Consider the following 23,003-nt stretch of genomic DNA (forward strand, 5'->3'; position numbering starts at 1 on the left):
GTATTTATGTCATTTATGTACTTTGTGTAGCTTAATGTGTACATAAATGATGTACAAATAACATGATTTATTTTTTATTATATAAAATTTTGAGTTGAAACATCATAATATTATTCTTATTAATGTTCGAGAAAAATTTTTATGTTTCACAAGTAGTAATAATTAATTTCTTTGTTGATTTTTGAAGATACCATTGTAAGTCAAATTTGTTATTAATAGTAACTTTACATTTTAAATTTAATAAAAAAAATCAAATTTCTGTTTAAATTATTAGGTAAAAATATAAATAAGGTTGACTAAATCTATATATATTTTTTATTTTTATGTTTTTTGTGTGATTATTTGAATTTTTTTATTGTTTTAATTATATCCATATATTTGTATTTTTTAGTCAATTTAATTCTTATATTTTTTTTTATGTGATAACATAAATTTTTTATTATTTCAATTACATCTTTTGTACCTGTATTTTTTACTCAATTTAATTTCTGTATTTTGATTTTTTTCATGTATTAACTCAAATTTTTCATTATTTATATTTTTTAATCAATTTAATTTTTGTATTTTGACTTATAAAAAAATAACTTTAATATTTTTAGTTCTTTTGATTATGTATCTTATTTTCAAGTTAATTTAATTTTTATATTTTAATTTGTAAAAAAATAAAAAATGAGATAAATTAACTTAACCTATTTTTTTACACCTTAAAATAAATGAATTAAATTGACTAATATATATATATATATATGAATATAATTAAAATAACGAGAAAATTTAAATTATGATAAAAAAATTAAAATATAAAAATTAAATTAAATAAAAAATATAATCAAAATAACTAAAATTGAGATAACTAAACTTTGAGAAACTTAAATAAGTTCCCCGGTTCCCTTGGCAACACACAAACGGCGAAACTTAGAGAGAGAGTAACGAATTCAAGCTCCCCCAATAAAGAAACGAACACTCTCTTCCCTCTTCCGCGGATACAAGCAATTCTACGCTCCTGCTCTATCCACCACTATCTCCTCCGCACCGGCTGGCTTGCTTTGCAAAACCCTAGCACTCCTCGCTCTTCTTTCGTCGCGGACTGACTTGCATTCATTGACTGACTATGCGGTTCTTGTTGAGGCTCGCCGGATCGAGAAATGCGCCGACCGGAGGCCCCGATTTGGAGTGCTGGCTTTGTTCGCCGTCGAATAAGGTAGGCCTCAGGTGTGTCGCCACCAGTTGCAGAGCTGTGCTTTTGCCGCGGTTCGGCGGGCCTGAAGTTCTCCAGCTCCGGGATGATGTCAGCGTTCCTGATCTGAAGCCTAATGAGGTGCTTGTTCGGGCTCGTGCCGTGTCTATTAATCCTCTCGATACGCACGTGAGTTCCTCTCCGAATCTGTGTTCGAATTGCTTAATTTTTGCCCATTTTAGTGACTGGTTTGGTGGCTGAGGAAGCCTGGGGAAACGGAAGGAAGTTAGAGATGAATTGTGTAGCACTAGTTGCTGAGACCACGAAGAATCCTGCATAATTTATGCACCTCTGCTAGTAGTGAGTGAAGACAGGTTGCACGGGTTTTGTTCTCCCCTTTTGACTCCGAACTGTTATAAATTTAGGTCACAAGATGTTTTCTGAATCATACTTTTGAAAAAGAAAAGATGATTGGTGACTGTTAATCCTCTTGATGCAAGAGTAAGTTCCTTTGGGCTTATTATGCTTGAATTAGTGACAATCACCTTCTTTCACGATTGGTTTGGTTGCTGAGAAAACTTGGGGAAATGAAAGAACTTAGAGATGGATTAAATAGTGTTAGTTACTGGAACATGAAAATTCTGCAGAATTTGTCCAGCTGACCTAAGCTGTTCGTGAAACTAATATGTGAGAGATCTGTTCTTGAATTTCTTCAAAACCAACAGCGAATAAAAACATTCAGATGTTTTTTAATCTCCCTGAAAGAGGGAGGGATGGAGGGACTTATGCATGCCTATAAATCCTTTGATGCAACAGTAAATTCCTCCAAATTTTTTTTTGAATTATTTAATTCCTGTGAGGTGAGAGAATGAAATGGAGGAAATTTGTAGAATGGAGAGGGAAACCAACTAAAATTTGGTGGGAAACCCTTAGATGTGATTTATATAATGGCCTTAAAGCAGATATGGCCATGGGTAGATATGATTTTTTGAGATACAGAATTCATGTAGCCAACCCCACTTGGTGGAATTAAAACTTGAGTTTTTTTTTTGTTGTTGTTGTACTTTCTGTCCATTTACATGACTGGTTTGGTTGCCAAGGAAATTTGGGAAAAATCAAAGAAAATTGGAGATGGATTAGATAGTGTAACTTGCTAAGAGCATAGAATTCTGCAGGATGTGTTAATACAAGCAGTGTGTGAAGCTAAGTTCTGGACAGTTTTATTCTCCAATTGGCTCAGAAACGGTGATAAATTTCAAATTTGAGTCTTAAGATATGTGTTTCAGTATTTTATGATGCCTTCGCAACTATTAAATGAGGCATTAGTATCTCTTGTTTTATTTGGAATTTGTTTTGGAACAAATTGGATTTATCCCATTCATCATTTTAATGTGACTTTTAACAATGGAGTCCTTAGTTTTAACAGTTATTTAGTGGGCCTGTATTAATATTGATGAATTTTCTGTAAATTAACAGAGTTTTATGCATATTTTTTTATGAATAGTAAAAATTTGATGCAGTTGCATTAGACTAAAATAAAAGGGGACAGATTCAGGTCTTTATGCCTTTATGCTGCAACTCTACACAGTTTCATTATGACTATGAAGGTTCTGGAATTATTTTAGTTGTCTGGGATGGCCATTTGCCAATTCAACCTTTTGTGGTAAATTAAGCAATGAATATATAATTGGAGAAGCATAACAATGTTTGTGGAAGTAATGCCTATCTCATTTGAAGGAAAATTTTCTTTTCTATAAGGTACTATCAGTCCTTGATGGCAATCATTTTCTCAAAACTGGTACTGTCTGAAGGTGCTTTTAGAAAATCAAGAAAAAGAAAAAGAAAAAGGAAAGAAGTTTAAGTTACATGTCTTAGTATAATTAACTAAGGGTCACTAAAACATGAATGCGCCTTATATTTGCTGCGGGTTTGTTAATTTGTTTTGTTTCCTGTACACAACAACAACAATCACAAACCTTAACCCACTAGGTTGGGTTGGCTATATGAGTTCTAGATCTCCAATGAGTTGTTTTATTGTTTGTTTAGAATTTATAATGTCTTGATCCGACAAGCTTTACATTGGTCGTCTGCTACCTAATGCAACCCTTCTCTTTTATCCTAGCTTTTAAGCAGCTGTAAATAAGAAGAACCCCTTCAACGCTAGAATTGTCAAGGGAATTACTCCATTGCATTGTTGTTAGAATCGTATGATTCAAGATCCAAATTGTACGATTCGACTTGATTCATCATATAGAAATTGAGTCGAATCTATAGGGTGAATTGAAAATCCCTTAGAATCGACCGTGAATTGGATGAATCGACTGTGAATTGCATGAATCGCACAATTCGTCCAATTCATGTGACTTCATCTGCATGTGCGATTTAATCAAGTATTCGTTTGATTTGGCTATCTTTGAAGACAAAGAAGATGATGAAAATGATGATGCTCTTGAACTTGAAGATGAATATGATTGATAACTAGTGAAGATTATGGATAATGGAGTTTATTAGTAACCTAATAGTTGTAGGTTTTTTATTTTTTTTTCTCGCTTGTTATTTTGAAAGTGGTTTGGTTTGGTGCAATTTAAATTTAAAGGCAACATGAATATACTTTTCCCTTTTGGTATAATTTTAAACTTAGCAAATATATTTAGAAGTATTATTTATCTATTTATATTTAAAAGAATTGATCATGGTGGGCACATTATTTATTTTCTTTTGATATATATTATTTATAATTGAAATTGAGAATATGTATTGTTTCTTACGATTCGTTTCTCGATTCACGATTTATAAAATAAGGATTTCGATTCTCGATTCGAATCTTAATTTAACAACTATGCTCCATTGACATGCAGATTTTTTCACTTCCAGCGCAGATTTACTAAAATTAGACTGCCTCTTCATTTACGCACTGACAATATCCTTCAACACAGATATAAAACAACGTGCTGAGACTGAGAGGAATCCTTTTTTGATATTTTATCACTAATTTAAGCATGATAAAAGTTATTTTTAGTTCAATGTGATTGAACAAAATAGCAGAAGAATATTAATTGAAACACCTTGACTTACTGTTAGTCATTTGTTTGATAAGACTGTAAGAGACACAAGTTTTCCGGTATGGTGGTGTTGTCTGGAAATATTGTCATACTTAATCCTTGTGTGTTCTTTAGCTTTGGGATTGTAATAACATCATTTCTTTGACATCTGAGTCATGCATCAGTGACTATATATCCAACATTTCAGTTTTTAATATTTCCAGATGCGATCAGGCTATGGTCGTTCCATATTTGAATCACTTTTGCCAATCATTTTGGGCCGTGATGTGAGTGGTGAAGTTGCAGCCATTGGAACTTCAGTCCGGTCATTGAGCGTTGGACAGGAGGTATTCGGAGCACTGCATCCAACTGCTGTCAGGGGTACTTATACTGACCATGCAATTCTTACAGAAGATGAACTGACTGCAAAACCAGTATCAATGTCACATGCGGTATGTCTTGAGGTTATCCTTAATATCTTTGAAGACAGTGGCTTTTTCTGTCTGAATTATGTAATTAAGTTCTCTATTTTTTTGTCACTTTTGGAATGGACAACAGTAAAGTGGTGGAATGTTTTCAATTTAACAATGGTATATCTAGTAATGCATTATAAAATTTACTGTCCTGTCCTTGCACTTAGTACGGTCTGGTTGTCTGAGAATTGAACGTATCTATTAATTTTGCCATTTTCCCTTTCAAGTGTTATTCTAGTATTGAAATTCTGTTTGATGGAATTTTTCTTTTCAATTACTGTGACCATGCAGGAAGCAAGTGCCATTCCTTTTGCTGCTCTGACTGCATGGCGAGCTTTAAAAAGTACTGCTAGGATAACCCAAGGGTATGGTAGCAATTCTGATGTAAAATTTTTATTTGAAGTGTAAATATGGAGAGATAAAAGATGTTATCAAATCACCGAGTATTTGTTGCAGCAACAGACCCACGTTTAAAACAGTAAGGGGCTATGGCCTTCTTGCTTCAACAAAATGCTTCTCATACCGCATGTAAAAGTTCATTATCAGATATACTCGCAAATGAAAATTAGTCTCTTATATAGTATGCTTCCTGAAGATATGACCATCCATAGAGAGGCTGGAGGTCTAAAATTCATATGGTTGGCACTACCTAGTGGGATTAAGGCCTGTGATTGTTCTTGTTGTATATAGTACACTTTCACCTCTTAAGAAGATGTCTTGTCCCGTTTGAGTATGGAATCCTAGTCCCAACCCTTATCTGCTGCTTCTCTACAACCACAACCAAGCTTTTATCCTGCCATGTGGGGTTGACTACATGAATTCTGCTGCTTCTCTAAACTTATAAATTATATCAAAATTATTTTCATGTAGCTGGATGTTTCACTTCCAATTGATTTTTTTTTTCTTAAAAAAAACAAGCCATGGCCCATCTGATCATCACATAATTGCAAAGGGAGATAAATCATTTTCTGATCAACATACAACATAGCAGGATATGCTTGGTAAAAAAGGAAAAAAGCATTAAGTAGTCATACCATCCCAATTTTTTGGAGTCAAATGAGTGACTGTTTTGATCAGAGTAGGTAAACTGCATACTATTTAGGATTATATTAATTATAACACATTTCAATATAAATTTGCAGTTTCTGAGCAGTATAGAGGGTATTAGAATAAACTTTATCTATTCCATTGAGGCACCAGGTTTTGCTTATGATTGCTGTATTGACCCCCAGCCTCCTCACAACATGGCAGTGAAGCATGTTAAGCCCAAATAGAATTTGATGTCTTCACTGTTCTAGATGAAAAAGGATTAATAGGGCATCCCAATCCAACACAATCTTGATACACTTGTGTGTAGTTGTGTATTTCCTCTTGAATACACTGTCACTCATATTTGCAGACAAAGGGTATTGGTGATTGGTGGAGGAGGGGCTGTCGGTTTCTCAGCAATTCAGCTTGCAGTTGCTGCAGGTTGCCATGTTTCAACTACATGTGAACGTGAATGCGTTGAACGGATTTTTGCAGCTGGTGCTGAACAGGCTGTGAGCTATACCACTCAGGTAATGATCTATAAATTGTGAGTCTCTTGTTTATTTACCTACTTTAAGAGATTTTGACGATTGTATATGCTTGGTTGCCATCAAATCTAATTTTTGTGTCGGGCATAGAACTTCAATCTTTTCTATATGGCTAACCATTTTTCTCTTTCTTTTATAATTGTCGATTTGTAGGATAGTGAATCAGCTATAAAAGGGCCATTTGATGCTGTTTTGGACACAATTGGTGTACAAGAAACAGAAAGAATAGGCATCAATCTTTTAAAGAGAGGAGGACATTATATGACTTTACAAGTGAGAGATGGAAACCTTGAATTAAATTATTTACTTTCTGATGCTTCTTCTATTTGAGTAACCACGCTAACTTTTGAAGTGTTTTGTGGTTTTCGTGTAGGGGGAGGCAGCAACACTGGCTGACAGGTATGGGCTAGCTATAGGGCTCCCTATTGCTACGACTATGTTGGTCAAGAAACAGATTCAATACCGACTTTCTCATGGCATAGGTACAAAACCTCTTTATTAGTTGATTTTTGTTTTTTCGGAAATGGATACCAATGATTATTGTTCTAAATTTTATGTTTGGTTGTCTATCTATCCTTCTCAGGCTTTGCATTTCTTGTTTTGTAGGCTGGTATATTACTAACCTAAGATTGTTTAAAAGAAATTGTAATTGCTACAAAGATTTGTTTCACTCTTGCGTCTGGTTGTGGTGTTTAATGTCTTATACTAAAAGAGCATCTTCGTGGAGTCAGCAGGAGCAATGGTAACAAGAAATTGATCAAATTTTGAGGACTTGAGGAGACCTGGACCAAACATTCACTGTCAATAATTCCTATTCACTTCAGGACAATATTCATTTCCTTCATTTGAAAACATATTTATTTAAAACAACATAATATCAAGTGTTAATCTCATTATGTGAGATTAGCTACATGAATTCTAAATCGTCAATCATTTTTATTTATGATCTTATCTTTTGGAAGACTCTTATAACTCATATTATACCTAAGAGTTTTCTAGAAAGTTTTTCTTAGTCTTCTTGTACCTCTTTTAAAATATTTATTTAATTCCATCCACTCTCTTCACAGGTGTCTTCTATTAATTTTCTTTTCACATGAGCAAATCATTTTAATCATATCTCATACATCTTATATTGAATGAGTCACTCTAATCTTATTACAAATAACATAATTTTTTATTCTATCTTTTTTTGTATGCTTGCACTCCCTAAACATCTTTATCTCCGTTAAGCTCTAGGCTTCCAGTTGGGGAGACTTGGGAGGGGTGGAACCCCTAGATGCCAGTCGTCTCCCTGGCTTCCTTCTGGGCCCCAAATTCATCATTCCCCCCCTCATCTGAGATGATGACGGGGTTGTCAGCAGCATTTCCCAGACTAGTGGGCACTGGGGCAAAGGGCCTGCAACAGCCTCCTTGGTAACCACTGGGGAACCTCTTTTTTCTCTCTTCCCTGTCATTGACACCGTGTTTGATCATCTGCCTCATTTCTTGCAATTTGTTTTCTCTGCTGCATGTGTATTGAAATGCTATTAAAGATGGATTGTGGATGCTATTTCATGTGCTTTCCAATCTTTCCCCATTGGCTGCACCATTTCATTCAGTTGCCAATGAGCTGATGCATTTGTTAATGGTGCAGCGTATTGGTGGACTTACATGAGGGCTGATGCTGAAGGTCTGGATCAGATTCGTCGCCTCTCTGAGGCCGGAAAATTGAAGGTACCTGTGGAGAGAACATTTCCTATTACGCAAGTGAGAGCTGCTCATGAAGCCAAAGAAAAAAGGCGCATCCGTGGTAAAATTGTCCTGGAACTTGATTGATGAGTACGGACCAAGTCCTATACTTACAGAAAACGAAAGAATAAAGAGAAAGTAAAGAAAAAAGAAGGAATCCGCCTAGTCAAATTGATAGTCCTGGGATAACACCAAGAATTTTTTATCATTTCTTCTTCTACTTGGAGACTGGTCTTCTGGTTGGTCCTGTATAATAAGTACCAGGCATTTTGTACAGGAAGCATATAAGAGTTCCATGAATTAGCTTTTGAAACTTAATTGCAATCTTTGCTCTCGTTAGCGTCGATTGTTTTCTCGTTTCCTGAAGTAGCTTCCATTCCTGTGCACATCTCCAAAGCTCTTGTTTCACAGAACACACACAGGCATTATATCCTTTATAGAGCTATTGAACTGGTTTTCGTTCTAGATTTCTGTAGACTGTTAACTTGCATAGTGCCGAAGCTCCAGAACCGGTTCACCAATTTGTGTGGATGGAAAACCATTTTACATTCTGATCTAATGAAGTACTTTGGGGTTACTGATGCAAAACCCTCGTTGTCTAATGCCGTTAGAGAGACTATAATCCATATCAGGTCCAGTAAAAAAAATTCGTGTGGTGGGCCAAGTAGTGTTTATAGCAGGCCAAGACAATTATTATGGCCCAGTGTTAGAAGGCCCAGTCATGTCTAACCGCACAAGCTGTTATCGCATGGGCCATCTCATCCTCTGCAGGTTAGCCTCGATAACTCCTTACCTAATAACCCATCCCTCTCTCTCTCTCTCTCCCAATATCCCCCACTTTCTCTCTCTCTAAATTCAATTTAATTGTGAATTTATATGTTGTTATATTATGGTGATATTATATTTTGATCATATATTATTTTATACTTAGATGTTTAAACAAGTTTAAACATCAATTATTATGCATTTGCAATTTGAATATATGTTAGTATATGATTAAATTATGGTTAAATTGGTGATATAATGTTAATAAGATGATGGGATTGGATTGGGGATATTTCATCGTCTTGCACCCACGTGAGTATGGACGAAGTACTTTTTAGTGTATTTGCATTTAGCTTTACAAAAAGCCTCAAAAGGCCTTGTTTTAATTCTTTTTGGTACTTTTTTGTTTGTTTGGGCAATGAATGCCCATCTAACCTTTTGACCGACGTTGTTGTTGGCTCTTTCTCATTCTTCAGATGAATAGGGTGGACTGCGGTTGAAAAGCCTGTTAAGCTGAGGTGCTTTTTCATGTTTCTTTACCTATGCCATATGATATGCTATTATTATATATGTGTTGCTTCTTCTTTTAATCACTGTCTCAATGGTGGTTTTGTCCCGTTGTTGCAGCAGCGTTAATTGTTTGGTCAAAGCCCCTTCTCTTGAAGGCCAAGCCGCCACCGACTGCTCTTGATTGCTCCTTATCATTTCCCTTCGAAGTTAGGGCTCCCCCCCCCTTCTTGTTGGATTTGATTATTAGCTTCTGCCAAAGCATCAAAGCAAGCTGGCACGTTGAATTCTCTGCGATGACCAACCATTACGATACCCTGAGACCCTCCAATCCCACCTTACCCCGTCATCAAAATCCTATTACCATTTGTCCACGTGTCAATGGAACAGTAGGGGTACCCATAGAGTTCGCCGCAGACAAATTACAACTGGATCACTTTTCTCGCACACGCGCGCTGGCTCTACGCAGCTTCCCATGTTGAGCGTGGAGCAGCAGAGTACGGATCACAGATCTCTGTGTACGCGCCTCTCTTTGTCGCTTCAGGTACCTTTTCCCCCCTTTATATAACATACTCTATATATATATTGTAAAACCGCAACACCTATAATTTAATTATTATTGTATTTTCATATTTTTATAATTATTTAATTTTTTTATTATTTTAATTATTTTTTAAAATAATATATTTTTAAGTAATTCAATTCTTATACTTTAATAATAGAAAGTGTTAATGCAAATATTAAACTCTTGCGGTGAAAATAGCATTTCATTTGGTCAATATCTACGTGGGTTGGGTGGAGCGTGTCGTTGACGGTGGAGGGTGGAGCGTGGAGGGGGTGGAGTGTCAACAGGTGGTAGGGGTGGGGCCCGCATAAATAAATGCGTGAACGAGGGGAGGGGGGACTTTTTAGCGGTCACGTGCATATCCTTAAGAGTGTATTCTGTCTCTTCTCGTCCTCGCCCACCATGTGACGTCCCCCTTCCCAAACTAACCCCCATCATGACCGTATAATATCGAGACTGCCACTGCCCATAATTGCATATTACATAGATGGTGGCCGACCGGCCAGCCATCCCACAAACCATATCAATGCCTTAATTGACATTCCCAAGACCCACCACCCTTTACACATCATTGATTTTTGCATTCCCATCTCAAGAAAGTTCATCAGTAGCCCAAAAAATATATTTTTTTTGTAAATATAAAAAATGTATTTTATTTTATTTTTTATTTTCATCCCCACATATAATCAATCAGTCCCTCTCAATACATATGTGTGTCATGCTCCCTCCGTGTCTCCTTGCTCATATCATATCTATATTATAATCATAATAATATTCTTATCTGGCCATGTTACAGGATTCTTAAACACATAAGACTGTTATCTTCTCTTATAGCTTGTGATTCTCCCACATCTTCATATCAAATTTGACAAATTTCTAACACTATTATTTATGCACATTGGTCATTGTGATTGTATGGCACGTAATTTTGAACCCATAAGAATTTATAATTACTGTCATTTGAGTGTGCTTTGAGTGAATATTTATGTATTTATTGGTTAGAGCACTTATTATGAAAGAAGTCGCTGTAATCTGAAGTTCATTGTGATTGTTCATCTTCATGTGAAGGGTTTTATCATCAAATTTGCAGTTATTTATAACATTTATTTGTTAGGTTGAAAGAAGTGTTCCATTAACCACGTTGAAGCGTAGGTTTGGTACACCAAACTAGATAAATGTTTTAAAATATTATTATTTTTAGATAATATTATCTTTTTGAATTATTTAACAAACTCGTGCACTTCTTCTGACTCAACATGCCATGTTAGAATGCACATCTTCTTAGTAACGAGTTCAATTTATTTTAATTTTTGTTTTTGTACACTATCTTTCTACATTTTTCCTACTGAAACACCTTAATCCTAATAACAAATTTTTTTAAAAATTTTGTTAATTTTTTTTTTTAAAAAGTGTAGTATTTTATTAAAATATTTAAAAAATTATAATATTTGACCTGAAATTAGTTGAAGAAGCGAAGAAGGGGTTGAATGAATGATGGCATGCTTTTGGTCGATTATAAGACTTCATTCAATTGCACTTCATCTGGTGTTTTGATTTGATTAATAGGTGACCCACTAACGGCTGTGGACATATCAATTGCAGTGACTTCAAAGCTCAGTTACAGGAATTTATTAACTATATCATAAACTCACGGGTGTCCTCTAATTGACACTTTTTGGGTAAAACCATTGATATGAATTATAATACACATAATTATTTTCCTAGTCAAATTGAACCCATGGCACACACTTGTTGTCACTAGCAACCCTGAAGAGGCGGCTGAGTGAGAACCGAAGGGACCATCCTACTACCAGGACCAGGGATGACACTACTACCATTCCTTAGCCAAAAAGCCATCACGTGGACGTGGTGGTGAAGCTTGGGTTGGGATGGAAATGGAATTCGGATATATGGCTGCCTGCTGTCATTATTTTCTTTTATCCTCTCACTCTGTCACTCTCTCTCTCTCCTCTCACTCTGTCACTCTCTCTCTCTCTTACAGTGTTATGTTGTGGTGTTGCAATAATAAGCAAAAAAGATAAAGAGGAATCGTTTCTTTTCGCTAGAGACAAGCCTCATCTCGTCATCTCCCATCTCCCCGACCCCCCAGCCAAAGCTAAAGCCTTTTCTTCTCTCAAACCCTTAATGGCCGCAACAAGGTAATCTCCAGTCGACTATGAAGATCACTTCCAAGTCGATCCTCAGCCCCGGCCACGCCGTCAGAGACCCGCCGGTCTCTCTCTCCACCTCGCTCAGTCGCCGCCTCCGCACCAACCGTAGCCTCAAGGGCGGCCAGTCCCCCATGTTCCCCACCGCCGCCAAGAAACGCGGCGGCGCCGCCTTCGACAACCCCGAGCCGTCTTCCCCGAAAGTCACCTGCATTGGCCAAGTCCGGGTCAAGACAAAGAAGCAGGGGAAGAAGCTCCGGACCCGCCGTGCCGGCGAGGTCAGCTTCCGCCGCATTGAACAGAATGCGAATCAGTCCACTCAGCCGCCGCAGGATTGCTTGCGGCAGAGGAACCAGAAATGGGTTCATTTACCCCTCACGATTTGCGAGGCTTTGAGGGCGTTTGGGGCAGAGTTCAGCTGCTTGTTCCCCTGCCGGTCGTCATGCTTTTCCACCGGCGAGAGGGGGAAGGAGGAGAAACCGGCTGGCGGAGGGGAGCAGCAGAGTTCTTGCGGCGCGGTGTTTGCGCGGTGGTTGGTGGCGGTGGAGGGCGGAAAAGGGGGGAGAGAGATTGAATTGGTGGTGGGAGGAGAGGAAGAGAGACTGGAAATGGAAAGCAGGGAGAGGGCTTTTAGGAGGCATGGCGATTTCGTGGTGGAAGGAGAGATTGGTGCGGTCAAAGGAGAGAGCTTTGCAGTAAAGAATGAAGTTTTGGAGGAAGAAGAAGAAGAAGGCAGAGTGAGTATTTGTGTTCCTCCCAAGAATGCTTTGTTGTTGATGAGATGTAGATCTGATCCCAATAGAATATCGGCTCTCGCCAGTCGATTCTGGGAGTCGACTGCTCTCCAGGTTGAACAGGAAGAAGATGATGAGCAAGAAGAAGAAGATGATGATGAGGAAGGGCATGAAGATGGTACTGTAGACCAAGCTGAGTCAAGATTAATGGAGGATAAAGAGGTTGAAATGGCTGAGAAATTGGTGGGCAGTGAAACCAGCGAGGAAGAGCAAGACAGCCCAAATGCAGAAGCTGAAGAAAAAGAAAACCCAGAAGCTGAAAAATTAGAAATCAGTGGGGAACTGGTAGAAGAAGAAGAAGAAGAAGAAGATGATGATGGTGATGGTGAAGAAGAAAGTCAAGAAAAGGAAATGGAAGAAGAAAGTCAAGAAAATGAGTTGACTCAATTGAGTGGTTGTTCGTCCGAAGATTTTCTAGATCCAGAGAACCCGGAAGAGGAAGAGAGAAGAGAGAGCCATCATTCTTCTTCTTCTTCAGTAGTTTCAGAGCAATCAGATTTAGCAGACGAAAATGAAGCGGAGTATGAAGAAGCTACATTGGAAGAAGAAGAAGGAGACGAGGAGGAGGAGGGAAAAGAAGAGAAGTCAACGGAAGAGAAAGAGACCCAAGAAAGGCCTTTGGAAGAGGAGCAAGAAGTGACAGTGACCCAAGAGAGATCGGAATCAGAAGAAACCCAGAAAGATGAAGAAAGGGCGGATCAGCCACAAGAGAGAGAAGAAGAAGAAGGAAGCCATGGGAAGGATAAGAGAGAAAGCAGCAGCGAAGTGTTGCCGGAATGCTTGCTGTTGATGCGGTACGAGCCCAAGCTGTCAATGGAGGTTTCCAAAGAGACGTGGGTTTGCAGTACGGACTTCGTCCGGTGGCTGCCGGAGAGACGTCAGCCGGCGGTCGAAAAAACCGGTGGCGACGACAATGAGGGGAAGAAGAGGGCCAGTACGAACTCCTACAATGCAGCGGCGCCGCAACAGCCTCCGCGCTCGTCCTGCTCGTTGCCGGCGACGGCGGCGGCGTCCATGGCGGCCATGATAGAGCAGAGGCTGGTCAGCGCCGTGGCTTACGAGCCCTTCGTCTTGACTCGCTGCAAGTCAGAGCCCATGAGGACAGCGGCGGCTAAGCTTGCGCCGGACACCTGTTTCTGGAAGAACAGGAAGCTTGAGCCGCTCCGCCGAGCCACTTTGGGAGTTGGCGCCGCGGGAGTCGGCTTCTAAGCCCAGCTGATCGTGGAAACTGGAAAGGGGGGTCATCAATCAGGTGTAGGCGGTCGCATGGGAAAGAAACTCTCGTGCTGTGGCATGGTTGTACATTTTTTGTTTGGTAGCGTTTTCTCAGCGGTTTTGTTTTGTTTTCTTTTCTTTTCTTTTTAACCGTAAGTATTGTTAGATTCACTCTCTGATATGCATCTTTGCCCCATCCATTCCCCCATCTCTCTTAGTGCATGTGATGATGTTAGTTGGTATTGGTGTACATCTCGATCAATCAGAGCCGTTAAATTTGTTGGAACCCTTGATGATATGATTTTACCAATCACTTCACCTCATATCACCCATCATTCCTTGTCATGTCATCTCTTGATATGGAATCCAAAGTCCTAAATAGTTATTTGCTATTACTAACCCACTTTCTTCCATTTCATTATAAAATCCCTCCAAAACAAAGCTCAAGGTTAAGCTTTTCTTTCAAATTCAATTACAAATTTGATCAAGTGTGTTGTCTTCCATAGAAACCCTGGCAATGGCATCAAGTCATGCTCAAAAGGGTCACCTCACCTCTATATTTAGAAACTTTATGAGTGTCATGGCACAAAGTGGGGGATCTCTCTCTCTCCCTCATCTTTTACAGAGATTCCAGTCTTGTTTGTCCAGGCCCTGGGGTATGCGTTGTGCAAAGCTGCTGAGATTGAGAACTCAAAACAAGACGGAAAGGAAACTGTATCTTCGGCTTTAGTGAACACATGGTGGGGGAGTCACCAATTTTAACCCATCCATTTAATGCCAAACATTATCTTTCAGATCATACAATGCTGACAGGCATCTTTTCCAGCTTTACCCCAATTCCTGCAAGAAAGATAAACATCAATCTCATGAGGATTGCAATTGCAATGAAGGCAAGAGTTCAGAGGGAATTTCATCTTACAATATAATTTTTATATTATATATACATATATGATGATGCTCGAGATTCAAACTGTATATCTTACTTGAGTCACATTCAATTTTGACCCAATAAACAGGCCACACTTGACCTTGATCCACTAGTCAAGTCATCTTCAGCCTTGATACTCTACGAGAGCCCTAGTTGACCGGAATGGAGTCTTTTACAAGCTTGCAAATAAACTAATATTACTCTAATTGAATTGCCTACTTCAGCTAGGATTTTTAAACTCATGATTATGGTTTCTTTCATACACTCTAGCAATTTATTTTAATCTTGATAAACTCGAGATAATCCTCTCTCCCAAATTTTAGGAATATGGTCTTAAAGGAGTAAAATTTATCTCCTCATAAATATTTAGGATAACTACTCTTTAAGTGTTGTCTAACAAAGAAATCTAAATCTAAGCAAACGATAGTCTTCAATCCTCTATGAATGGGGGAAGAATCTCTCTTTTTTGAAAAATCATTGATTATCTTGTCTACAATCTCAAACTTTTATGCTCGACATTTGATTTAGACATCAGAGTGACTTTTCTAACTAGGCTCGAGTCGATCTCAAATCTCTTTTGCAATTTATCAAGCACAATGATTCAAGGTCAGAGTTTCACACTATCTGATATGTTTCTTTCTTTGCAAATATATTAGTGGTCATATTTGTGCATTATCAATATATATATATATGTGTGTGTGTGTGTGTGTGTGTGTCCAAACTTTTGACCCTACTAATCTTAGGAGTTCATACAAACTGTTCGGTTTGCATACATTGGGTAAGCGGATATTGGACATGACCCCCAAGAGAAAGTCCACATATGTTCTTACCATTTATTTGCTTATCGGTCATGTTAAATCTTAATTAAACAATCTCTAATGGTGTCCTAAACACGAAGGGTTGTATCTAAGATCATGAATCATGATGATGAGAAAGATACAACCTTCAGAACCTTTTTCATTTTGTTTGTTAGCGAGCCCAGCAAACAGATCCCAAGGCTGCATATATTAGCCAGCTGATTCCCAATAAATGAGGTCCAAACAGGATACAAGGTATAGGAAAGAAATAAAGAATAAGGAACCCCACACTGCACAAAGATGTAGACCTAGCATGGTGCCTTTAGGGATCCTTGTTGCTTTCTCTATCTCAAATCTTTTCATAAATAAAGCAGAAAATATATCTTTTCAGAGAGTTTTACTGGCAAGGCACAGAAATATACATGGACAATGACAATACATAAACATAGCACAATTTTCAAGTGATTGGGATGGCCCAACTTCTCATTGACATAATGTCACACATCCTGGCCAAAAAAATTGCTGGAGAAGTAATTTCTGCCAAGGGTTTTATATAAAAAAAATGCCACCAGAATAATTGAACTGATGCTTCTACAATTAGAAATCACAGTGATGCACATTTTTGCTAATATGTCGAGCCATACGAAAGAAGACAGTTCAGCAATGAGAAAAATATGTCCCTTCTGTGAATAGTAATTCAGTCAATGCTGTAAGAGCATAACACAACACCAGAAAAATAAAAACATAACTTTCAGAAAGAGGACATTGCTAGTGCACGAGGCTAGAGTGGCTGACCACAATCCAGATCAGTAAGCAGTGGCCATGTTGAATCTAATATTATGAAATTGAAAACTTGGGATAAGCCAGCTTGTAGGAATCTGACCAACATCACTTGTTGCCTAGACTATGTAAGCAATGAATGTTTAATCCAACAAGAAACAGGATGATCTAGTTTAAGTTACACTTGTTCTAAATTATATACAAATACAAGGAAAGAGGAGATACAAAACGCCTAAAGTCGTCAAATAAGGAATCCATCAACATGCGTCCTAAAATATCCTTACTGGTCAGAGCATTTCCATGCATTTATCAGTAATTGGAAGGTATCTGCAAGCTGTAGTTTCTTCATAAACTCATGCATCAAAGTCAATCCAGCAATAACTTGGGAAATACACCATGCAAAGTCAACTTGACCAGCTTATTTCACTATAAATCAAGCAGATAACTCAGCATAGCTAATTCATAAAGAGGTTAGAGAGAGAGAGAGAGAGAGATGGATTGGAACTGGAGAAAGGAACATCTGGATTTGGTTCTAGTCCCAAGTGGGTTACTCATAATGTTTGGCTATCATTTATTTCTTCTGTACAGATACCAACGAATCCCCCACAAGACAACAATTGGATACGAGAACCATTTCAATGTAGCTTGGATTGAGAGGATTATGCAGGTAAGGAAATCCAATCCAAATCATTTATTTCCTAGATGCTTTCAAGTTCAATCTTCAATAAACTGGCTTAACCACCTCGACACATTCCTTTGTATTTGCAGGTGGAAGCCAAAGACAGAGGGCAAGCTTTATCAGTGATCAGTAGCAACATCACAGCTGCAACTTCTCTGTCCTCCATCTCCCTTGTTCTTAGCTCTTTAATTGGGACCTGGATTGGAAGCTCTACCGAAAACATCTTCACAAGCAATCTCGTATATGGTAACACAAGCCCATCAGTTGTTTCCATCAAATACATCACTTTGCTCTCCTGCTTCCTGGTGGCCTTTGCTTGTTTCGTACAAACTGCTAGGCTGTTTGTCCATGCAAATTTCCTCATAAGCATGCCAAACTGTAAGATTCCTTTGAGCTACATTGAGAAGCCAGTGACAACAGCGAGTGCTTTTTGGTCAATTGGCATACGTGCTCTCTACTTTGCCATTATTTTGTTACTGTGGATTTTTGGTCCTATCCCCATGTTTGTTTCCTCTGTTATAATGGTGGTAACGTTGCATATTCTAGACTCCAATTCAACTGAGTTGCATGAGTTTCAGCCAACACCAAGTGATAACTCCTTCGATAAGATTGGTAAGGAAATGACAGCAGTGACTAGGGGCTATTGGACACCATAGGAGACCACATGGGAGTTGAAGCCATTACAATCTCAGGTTGGCCAAAAGAGGACTACTCAAGTATAACACAGAAGATTTTCAAAATACAAATTATATCTAGTTTCATAACCATAAACTTGTTCATGGCAAGGAAGAACTAAATAAAGTTCATCCTTTTCAATTTTTTCCTTTCTATTGATGTATGTAGCTCCTACAAAACTGCAAAATGTCAATGAATTTCACAGCTTTGTTTAAATATATTCAGAAATGTGGTATAATTAGCAATTCTTGTATTTTTAAAAAGGGCGTCCCTAGTGCACGAGGCTTCAAATATAAATAAAAAAAAAGGAGCAGGCCCCCATGGCTAAATAGGATGCAAGTCCTCTTTCTGCAAGAGGTACTTCACTCACAGTTCCATAGGGGCGTCCCCATTGCATAAGACTCATGTTTTTACAATTAGAGAAAGGTCAATTTCATACGCAGCCTTACCATTGTTTTGTAAAGAGGCTAGTTCCACAACTGGAACCCGTGACCTCCTAGTCTCAAACAAACAACCTTACTATTGTTACCAACACTCACAATTCCTAAATTATGCACAGTAGAATGCATGGATCCCGCCTATAACTTGTATATTATTTTTTTTTTCTTTTTTGCTGTGTAACTTTTATATTCTAGATTGCTGTAAACTTCAAATGGAACTTAAGGAGACTAGATATGTATCGGGCATCAATTAATCAAACTCATCAGAAGTGTCCATAGTCATAACCAGATTTTTCAATTTCTGAAGAATATAAGATGCTTTCTGGTAAAATATATCAACCACCAGGGGAGTAAACATTCCTGTCCATTTATTCATTTTCTTTTTTCTTCAGTCCAAGATTGTGGTTATCATCATTTCTCCCAACAACTATATTGACTAGAAGAGATTACACTAACCAAATGAAGTATGGCCCCTCCCTCAGTTAAAAAGGGGGAACATTTTATGGGTATCAGTGAATTTAAGACAAATGAATTTACTGGCAGGAAATGGAAGTGAGAAACTTTTGGTTCCCCAGAATTCGACTAAACCCTTGTACTGCTCAAAAGATTCCAAATTAAACGAACTTCTCCCAATGGGTTTATTGCATTTGGTCCAGATGATGACTATATGCCTTTAACCAGAGGCTTCTGAATAAAAACTACCTCAAACCACAAGTCAACAGTGATCTAAGAATTATTCCTCTCTCAGCTTGAATTGTTATATTCCCAGGACATATTTTAGCATTGTCACAAAGTTCGTATCACCTGAAGAAACCAGCTCCGGAAAACTTGAGTTGAGGAACCAGGTATGATATCTTAATGCCAGTTCCTTTTCTCTTTCCCCACTTTCAAATGGTGCCTTGGATTTGAACCCATGGTATGGTAATCAAAGTATTGATTTTCCATTTAACTTCATCAAAATAAGTGTGACATATGGAAATGACACTATCTGGCCACTTTGAACAAGGACCTCCACTTATTATTCTACATCTGTACATCAGCTGCTTTTAGCCAACCACTTTTCTTTGCTCAAGTAGCTAAGATATAGAATGTAATTGGTAAGCTAATACTCTTGTAGAGAGAAGAGAAATGCAGTAAGAGACGATTACTAAAAATGCCCATTATAATGGAATATAACCATACCATACAATTGGGTCAAAGGAATTGAAACCTGTTCCTTCAATTTGATTTTGTTCATTTCTCCATCATTGCACACCGCCTGAATTTTGATCCTCATTACTGCTGCCCGTTTCAAAGCTTTCTGTGGGGGCTTTGGTTGTTTGATTTGAACTTAATTGTGCTTCACCATTATTCTCAGTGTTTTTACTTGAAGAATCATCCATGAAGGAGTTGAGGGCAAGCTGAGCTGAGTACAAAAATAAACCTACAGAATTTATGCCAAAAACAAATGTTGCAAGGTAGCACAAACCATTCACAATTGTCCTGCAGGAGAAGATAGAAAAAAAAATTGGCCATCTTTTGAACATAAATATATATAGAAGCTTGCAAAAAAATGGTTGATGGGTTACCTTATTGTTATCGTGATTTGCCGAACCTGAAAAGCCAAAAAAATAAGCAGAATAAAAAAAATCTTAAGCACAATAGTAATTGTTGTATAAGTGATTCAAAATTAAATGATAAATGTTGCATTTTATCTGCATTTCATATGCATGTTATTTGGCTTTAATTTCATTAAAATTTCAGTGTTATTTGGCCGGATTTAATATCAATCGTTGATCTCGTAAACACAGTCATCGTGTGGCTCGTATTCGGTCATCCTCGATATTTAAAGGCCTTAAAGACATCCCAATCGTCACTTGTTCACTGTTGCAATCAAAGAAACCCTAAATCGACGCAAAGAGAGGAGACACAACCTGTGAATCCTCCGATCAGTAATAACTTCCATTGTATTGCCTTATCTTCAGTTTAAATCGTTTCATCGTGAGAGGTAAGATCAAGAGGCAGTGGTGAGTACGGTGTTTGCTCAGTGTTGATGCATTCTTGTACTTGTTTTCTGGTTTCTATTTTCTTGATGCAATACTGTAATCGTTTTGTTCTTTGTTGAATTGGTGTAATCGAGTTGTACTCTCTTTGATATAGTGGATTGACTAGAGGCAAAAACCTTTGCCGTGAGTAGGATTCTCTTTACGGGTCCGAACACGTAAATTTCATGTTATTGTGTTCTTTATATTTCTGATTTATATTTTGCGATTTTACGCTTGTTCTTGTGATTTGGCCGAGACTCAGATTGCGTAAGAAACCAACAGTAATGAATGGAAAGGAATATTGCAACTAATCTTCAAGCTTTAGACAAATAAGTAGCCACAACAGCAACATACAAAGTCTTATAATCTCACTAGGTGGGGTGGACTACATGAATCTAACTCGTTAATCATTTTGTATTTATGGTCATATCTTCTGGAAAGCCCTTATATCATACTCAAGAGTCTTTTATCAAGTTTTTCTTAGTCTTCCTCTAGCTTTTTTACTAAGACTTGTTTCATTTGATCCAAAATAGCCTCTAATAGCTTTCTTCTCATGTGAACAAACCATTTTAGAGTATACTTGCTTAGCGTATTTTTTGTTCACAATTCATAGAGAGCTCATAAGCTCTTTAGCAACTTAATATTTTTTTTTCTTGTTTGGCAAATTAAGAAGAACTTATAAGCTCTTCCAATATCTTTTTTCAAAAGTTGGTATCCTTTAACTTTTTATGGAGAGCTTATAAGTTGTGTAAAAAAGATTTTGTCGATAAAGTAAAAGACCAAAATACCCTATCCAATAAGCTCTTACAACTTATAAGCTCTTTACAAAACTTATAAGCTCTAAACCTTAAAGCTCCTATAATTTAAGCTAAACCAAACACACACTCATCAATCGTGTCTCACATATCTTATTTCTTTGACCATGTTACGAATAACCTTATTTCTAATTTTATTTTTTTATTGTAGTTAAAAATAAAATTTTACAAGACAACTATAAGATCAGTTTTGCTGTATACCGCAAAATATTGGACAATAGAACACCGAAATGTGCAAAATATAAGTGTAACATATATGATGACATTACGATGGATATGCGGCCATATTACAAATAATTTCATTTCTAATTTTATCTTTTCTTGTATGGTCATTTAACCATCATAACATTCTTATTTATTATCTTTCATTTGTTATGAAATTCACTCCAAAGTTCTCATTTTTCATGAAAACAAGAGAGGTATTACTGAATTTTCAGCAACAATATTCTATATTAGCTCAGCTAAAGGGAGAAAAGGAGAAAGGCAGTGTTCTGATCTAGTTGGGATTGAGGTTAGCTCTCTGTTCTTCCTTAATTTATGGTTGCTCTTAAGTTACTTCGCCAAATACTTGAGAAAATATTAATTGCTTTCCCTTCCCATGGCAATGCTTGTGTGTTCTTATTAACAGGGTTCCATTCATCAATCTTGTGGGTCGAATGATCGTAAAACAAGGCTAGTTTAAAGCAACGAACCGAGAAATTATCCGAAAGCGTTTGTCGATTGAGAGAGGCTTCAATGGTGGTAGTGAACTTGTATAGAATCAGAGCAATGACACCGGCCGACAACCCGCCTAGCAGCGCCTGAACCGGCGACGGAGGACCCTTACCTTTAGGCGGAGCCGGAGTCATCACTTTTAGACTCTCCATCGCCTCCTCCTTCAACGATTTCTTCGCCCCAGAAGACCTAAATTTCTTACCAAAAAACCCAAACGCTAATTCGTCAAACACCCAAACCAAGCTAAGAAATACAAAGATTTCAGATGTAATCTATATATGTTCGATTTCAAACGACAGATTTCAAAATTTCAAATTTCAAATTACACCATTTGATATCCCTCCGTCGAAACGCAACTCTACAGAATTTTGGTGGGCGTACCAGTTCTTTGGCGCGCTTTGCGCGGCGACGGAGCGAGCGAAAGAGGAAGACGGAGATGGCGCCGGTGAGGAGCAAGCTGGTGGAGACTTGCAGAGGCGAAGGGTTGTCGGAGTCGGCGAAGATGGAGGGAACCGACGGCGGGATCTCGATGGGTCCGTCCTCCGGTCCGTCAGCGGCGGGCTCGGAGGTTTGGGCGAGCATTGGTTCGTTACCGGTCCGAATTTGGACAGAATTGGGGGGCAGTGTAATACTGTTGTGTCTGTAGAGAAAGTTGAGAGAGTGAGGAGAGAGAGAGGGGTTGTGGGGATGAGACAGAAAGAAGGGGAAGCTGCGAGAGAGAAATTGTTGAGACTGCAACATTGGGATTGGTTTCAGAGAGAGAGAGAGAGAGAGAGAGAGAGAGAGAGAGAGAGCTGTGAGTTTGCTGGTTCTGCTCTCTGTTCTTCTTCCAGCCTCTCAAATATCTTCCCTCATATCCACATGGAACAGAACGGGGTGTGGTCTGGAAATGGTGTCAAACGGATATTGTAGCTATCTTAAAGACAATGCGCTTGATAGTTCATGGTGACACATGATGCAAATACATAGTCTTGAAATTAATTCATGTGTCACATTCAAGCTAAAGGTTTTGAGAGAATTGATATGTTACATGCATCGAACAATCTTATCTTATCTGACGTGAGTCTCGTAAGAGATGTTATAAGGGTGGGGTGTATGAGATAAGATAATGCGTGTAGCAGAGTAAATGTTGAGGTGGGAA

General features: G+C 38.0%; 4 protein-coding genes across 5 annotated transcripts; 3 read left to right on the plus strand and 1 right to left on the minus strand.

The window, feature by feature from the left end:
- The first annotated feature begins 910 nt into the window (after positions 1–910).
- LOC127792694 (uncharacterized) lies at positions 911–8,342 on the plus strand. Its single transcript, XM_052323317.1, has 7 exons — positions 911–1,366; positions 4,443–4,670; positions 4,983–5,056; positions 6,091–6,250; positions 6,422–6,541; positions 6,642–6,750; positions 7,902–8,342. The coding sequence occupies exons 1-7, from the start codon at positions 1,112–1,114 to the stop codon at positions 8,081–8,083; spliced, it is 1,128 nt and encodes a 375-aa protein (XP_052179277.1). The 5' UTR covers positions 911–1,111; the 3' UTR covers positions 8,084–8,342.
- A 3,426-nt stretch (positions 8,343–11,768) lies between these two features.
- Positions 11,769–14,296, plus strand: LOC127791791 (uncharacterized). The gene has a single exon (XM_052321862.1). The coding sequence runs from the start codon at positions 12,010–12,012 to the stop codon at positions 14,002–14,004; it is 1,995 nt and encodes a 664-aa protein (XP_052177822.1). The 5' UTR covers positions 11,769–12,009; the 3' UTR covers positions 14,005–14,296.
- Positions 14,297–14,392: 96 nt separating this feature from the next.
- On the minus strand, positions 14,393–22,762 carry LOC127791792 (uncharacterized). 2 transcript variants are annotated; one of them, XR_008020993.1, is made up of 5 exons: positions 22,244–22,762; positions 21,841–22,059; positions 19,878–19,903; positions 19,492–19,791; positions 14,393–14,850 (listed from the first exon to the last, which is right to left on the minus strand). XR_008020993.1 is itself a non-coding variant. In XM_052321863.1 (5 exons), the coding sequence occupies exons 1-4, from the start codon at positions 22,601–22,603 to the stop codon at positions 19,554–19,556; spliced, it is 843 nt and encodes a 280-aa protein (XP_052177823.1). In that variant the 5' UTR covers positions 22,604–22,762; the 3' UTR covers positions 14,393–14,850; positions 19,520–19,553. The 2 variants fall into 2 exon arrangements, 1 of the variants encoding a protein (XP_052177823.1); XM_052321863.1 differs by having other exon boundaries at positions 19,520–19,791.
- LOC127791795 (uncharacterized) lies at positions 16,606–18,257 on the plus strand. Its single transcript, XM_052321865.1, has 2 exons — positions 16,606–17,182; positions 17,284–18,257. The coding sequence occupies exons 1-2, from the start codon at positions 17,009–17,011 to the stop codon at positions 17,848–17,850; spliced, it is 741 nt and encodes a 246-aa protein (XP_052177825.1). The 5' UTR covers positions 16,606–17,008; the 3' UTR covers positions 17,851–18,257.
- Positions 22,763–23,003: the final 241 nt, after the last annotated feature.

The sequence above is a fragment of the Diospyros lotus genome, chromosome 15 (genome assembly GCF_014633365.1).
Source record: "Diospyros lotus cultivar Yz01 chromosome 15, ASM1463336v1, whole genome shotgun sequence".
Classification (NCBI taxonomy): domain Eukaryota; kingdom Viridiplantae; phylum Streptophyta; class Magnoliopsida; order Ericales; family Ebenaceae; genus Diospyros; species Diospyros lotus.

Coding starts and splice junctions, on each gene's coding strand:
- LOC127791792 (XM_052321863.1), bottom strand. CDS start 22,603: ATGTTGCAGTCTCAACAATTTCTCTCTCGCAGCTTCCCCTTCTTTCTG. Junction 22,060..22,243: donor CAAAGCGCGCCAAAGAACTG/GTACGCCCACCA, acceptor TTTTTTGGTAAG/AAATTTAGGTCTTCTGGGGC. Junction 19,904..21,840: donor CGCTTTCGGATAATTTCTCG/GTTCGTTGCTTT, acceptor TTGGCTTTTCAG/GTTCGGCAAATCACGATAAC.
- LOC127791795 (XM_052321865.1), top strand. CDS start 17,009: ATGGATTGGAACTGGAGAAAGGAACATCTGGATTTGGTTCTAGTCCCA. Junction 17,183..17,283: donor GGATTGAGAGGATTATGCAG/GTAAGGAAATCC, acceptor TTGTATTTGCAG/GTGGAAGCCAAAGACAGAGG.
- LOC127791791 (XM_052321862.1), top strand. CDS start 12,010: ATGAAGATCACTTCCAAGTCGATCCTCAGCCCCGGCCACGCCGTCAGA.
- LOC127792694 (XM_052323317.1), top strand. CDS start 1,112: ATGCGGTTCTTGTTGAGGCTCGCCGGATCGAGAAATGCGCCGACCGGA. Junction 1,367..4,442: donor TTAATCCTCTCGATACGCAC/GTGAGTTCCTCT, acceptor TAATATTTCCAG/ATGCGATCAGGCTATGGTCG. Junction 6,751..7,901: donor CCGACTTTCTCATGGCATAG/GTACAAAACCTC, acceptor TTAATGGTGCAG/CGTATTGGTGGACTTACATG.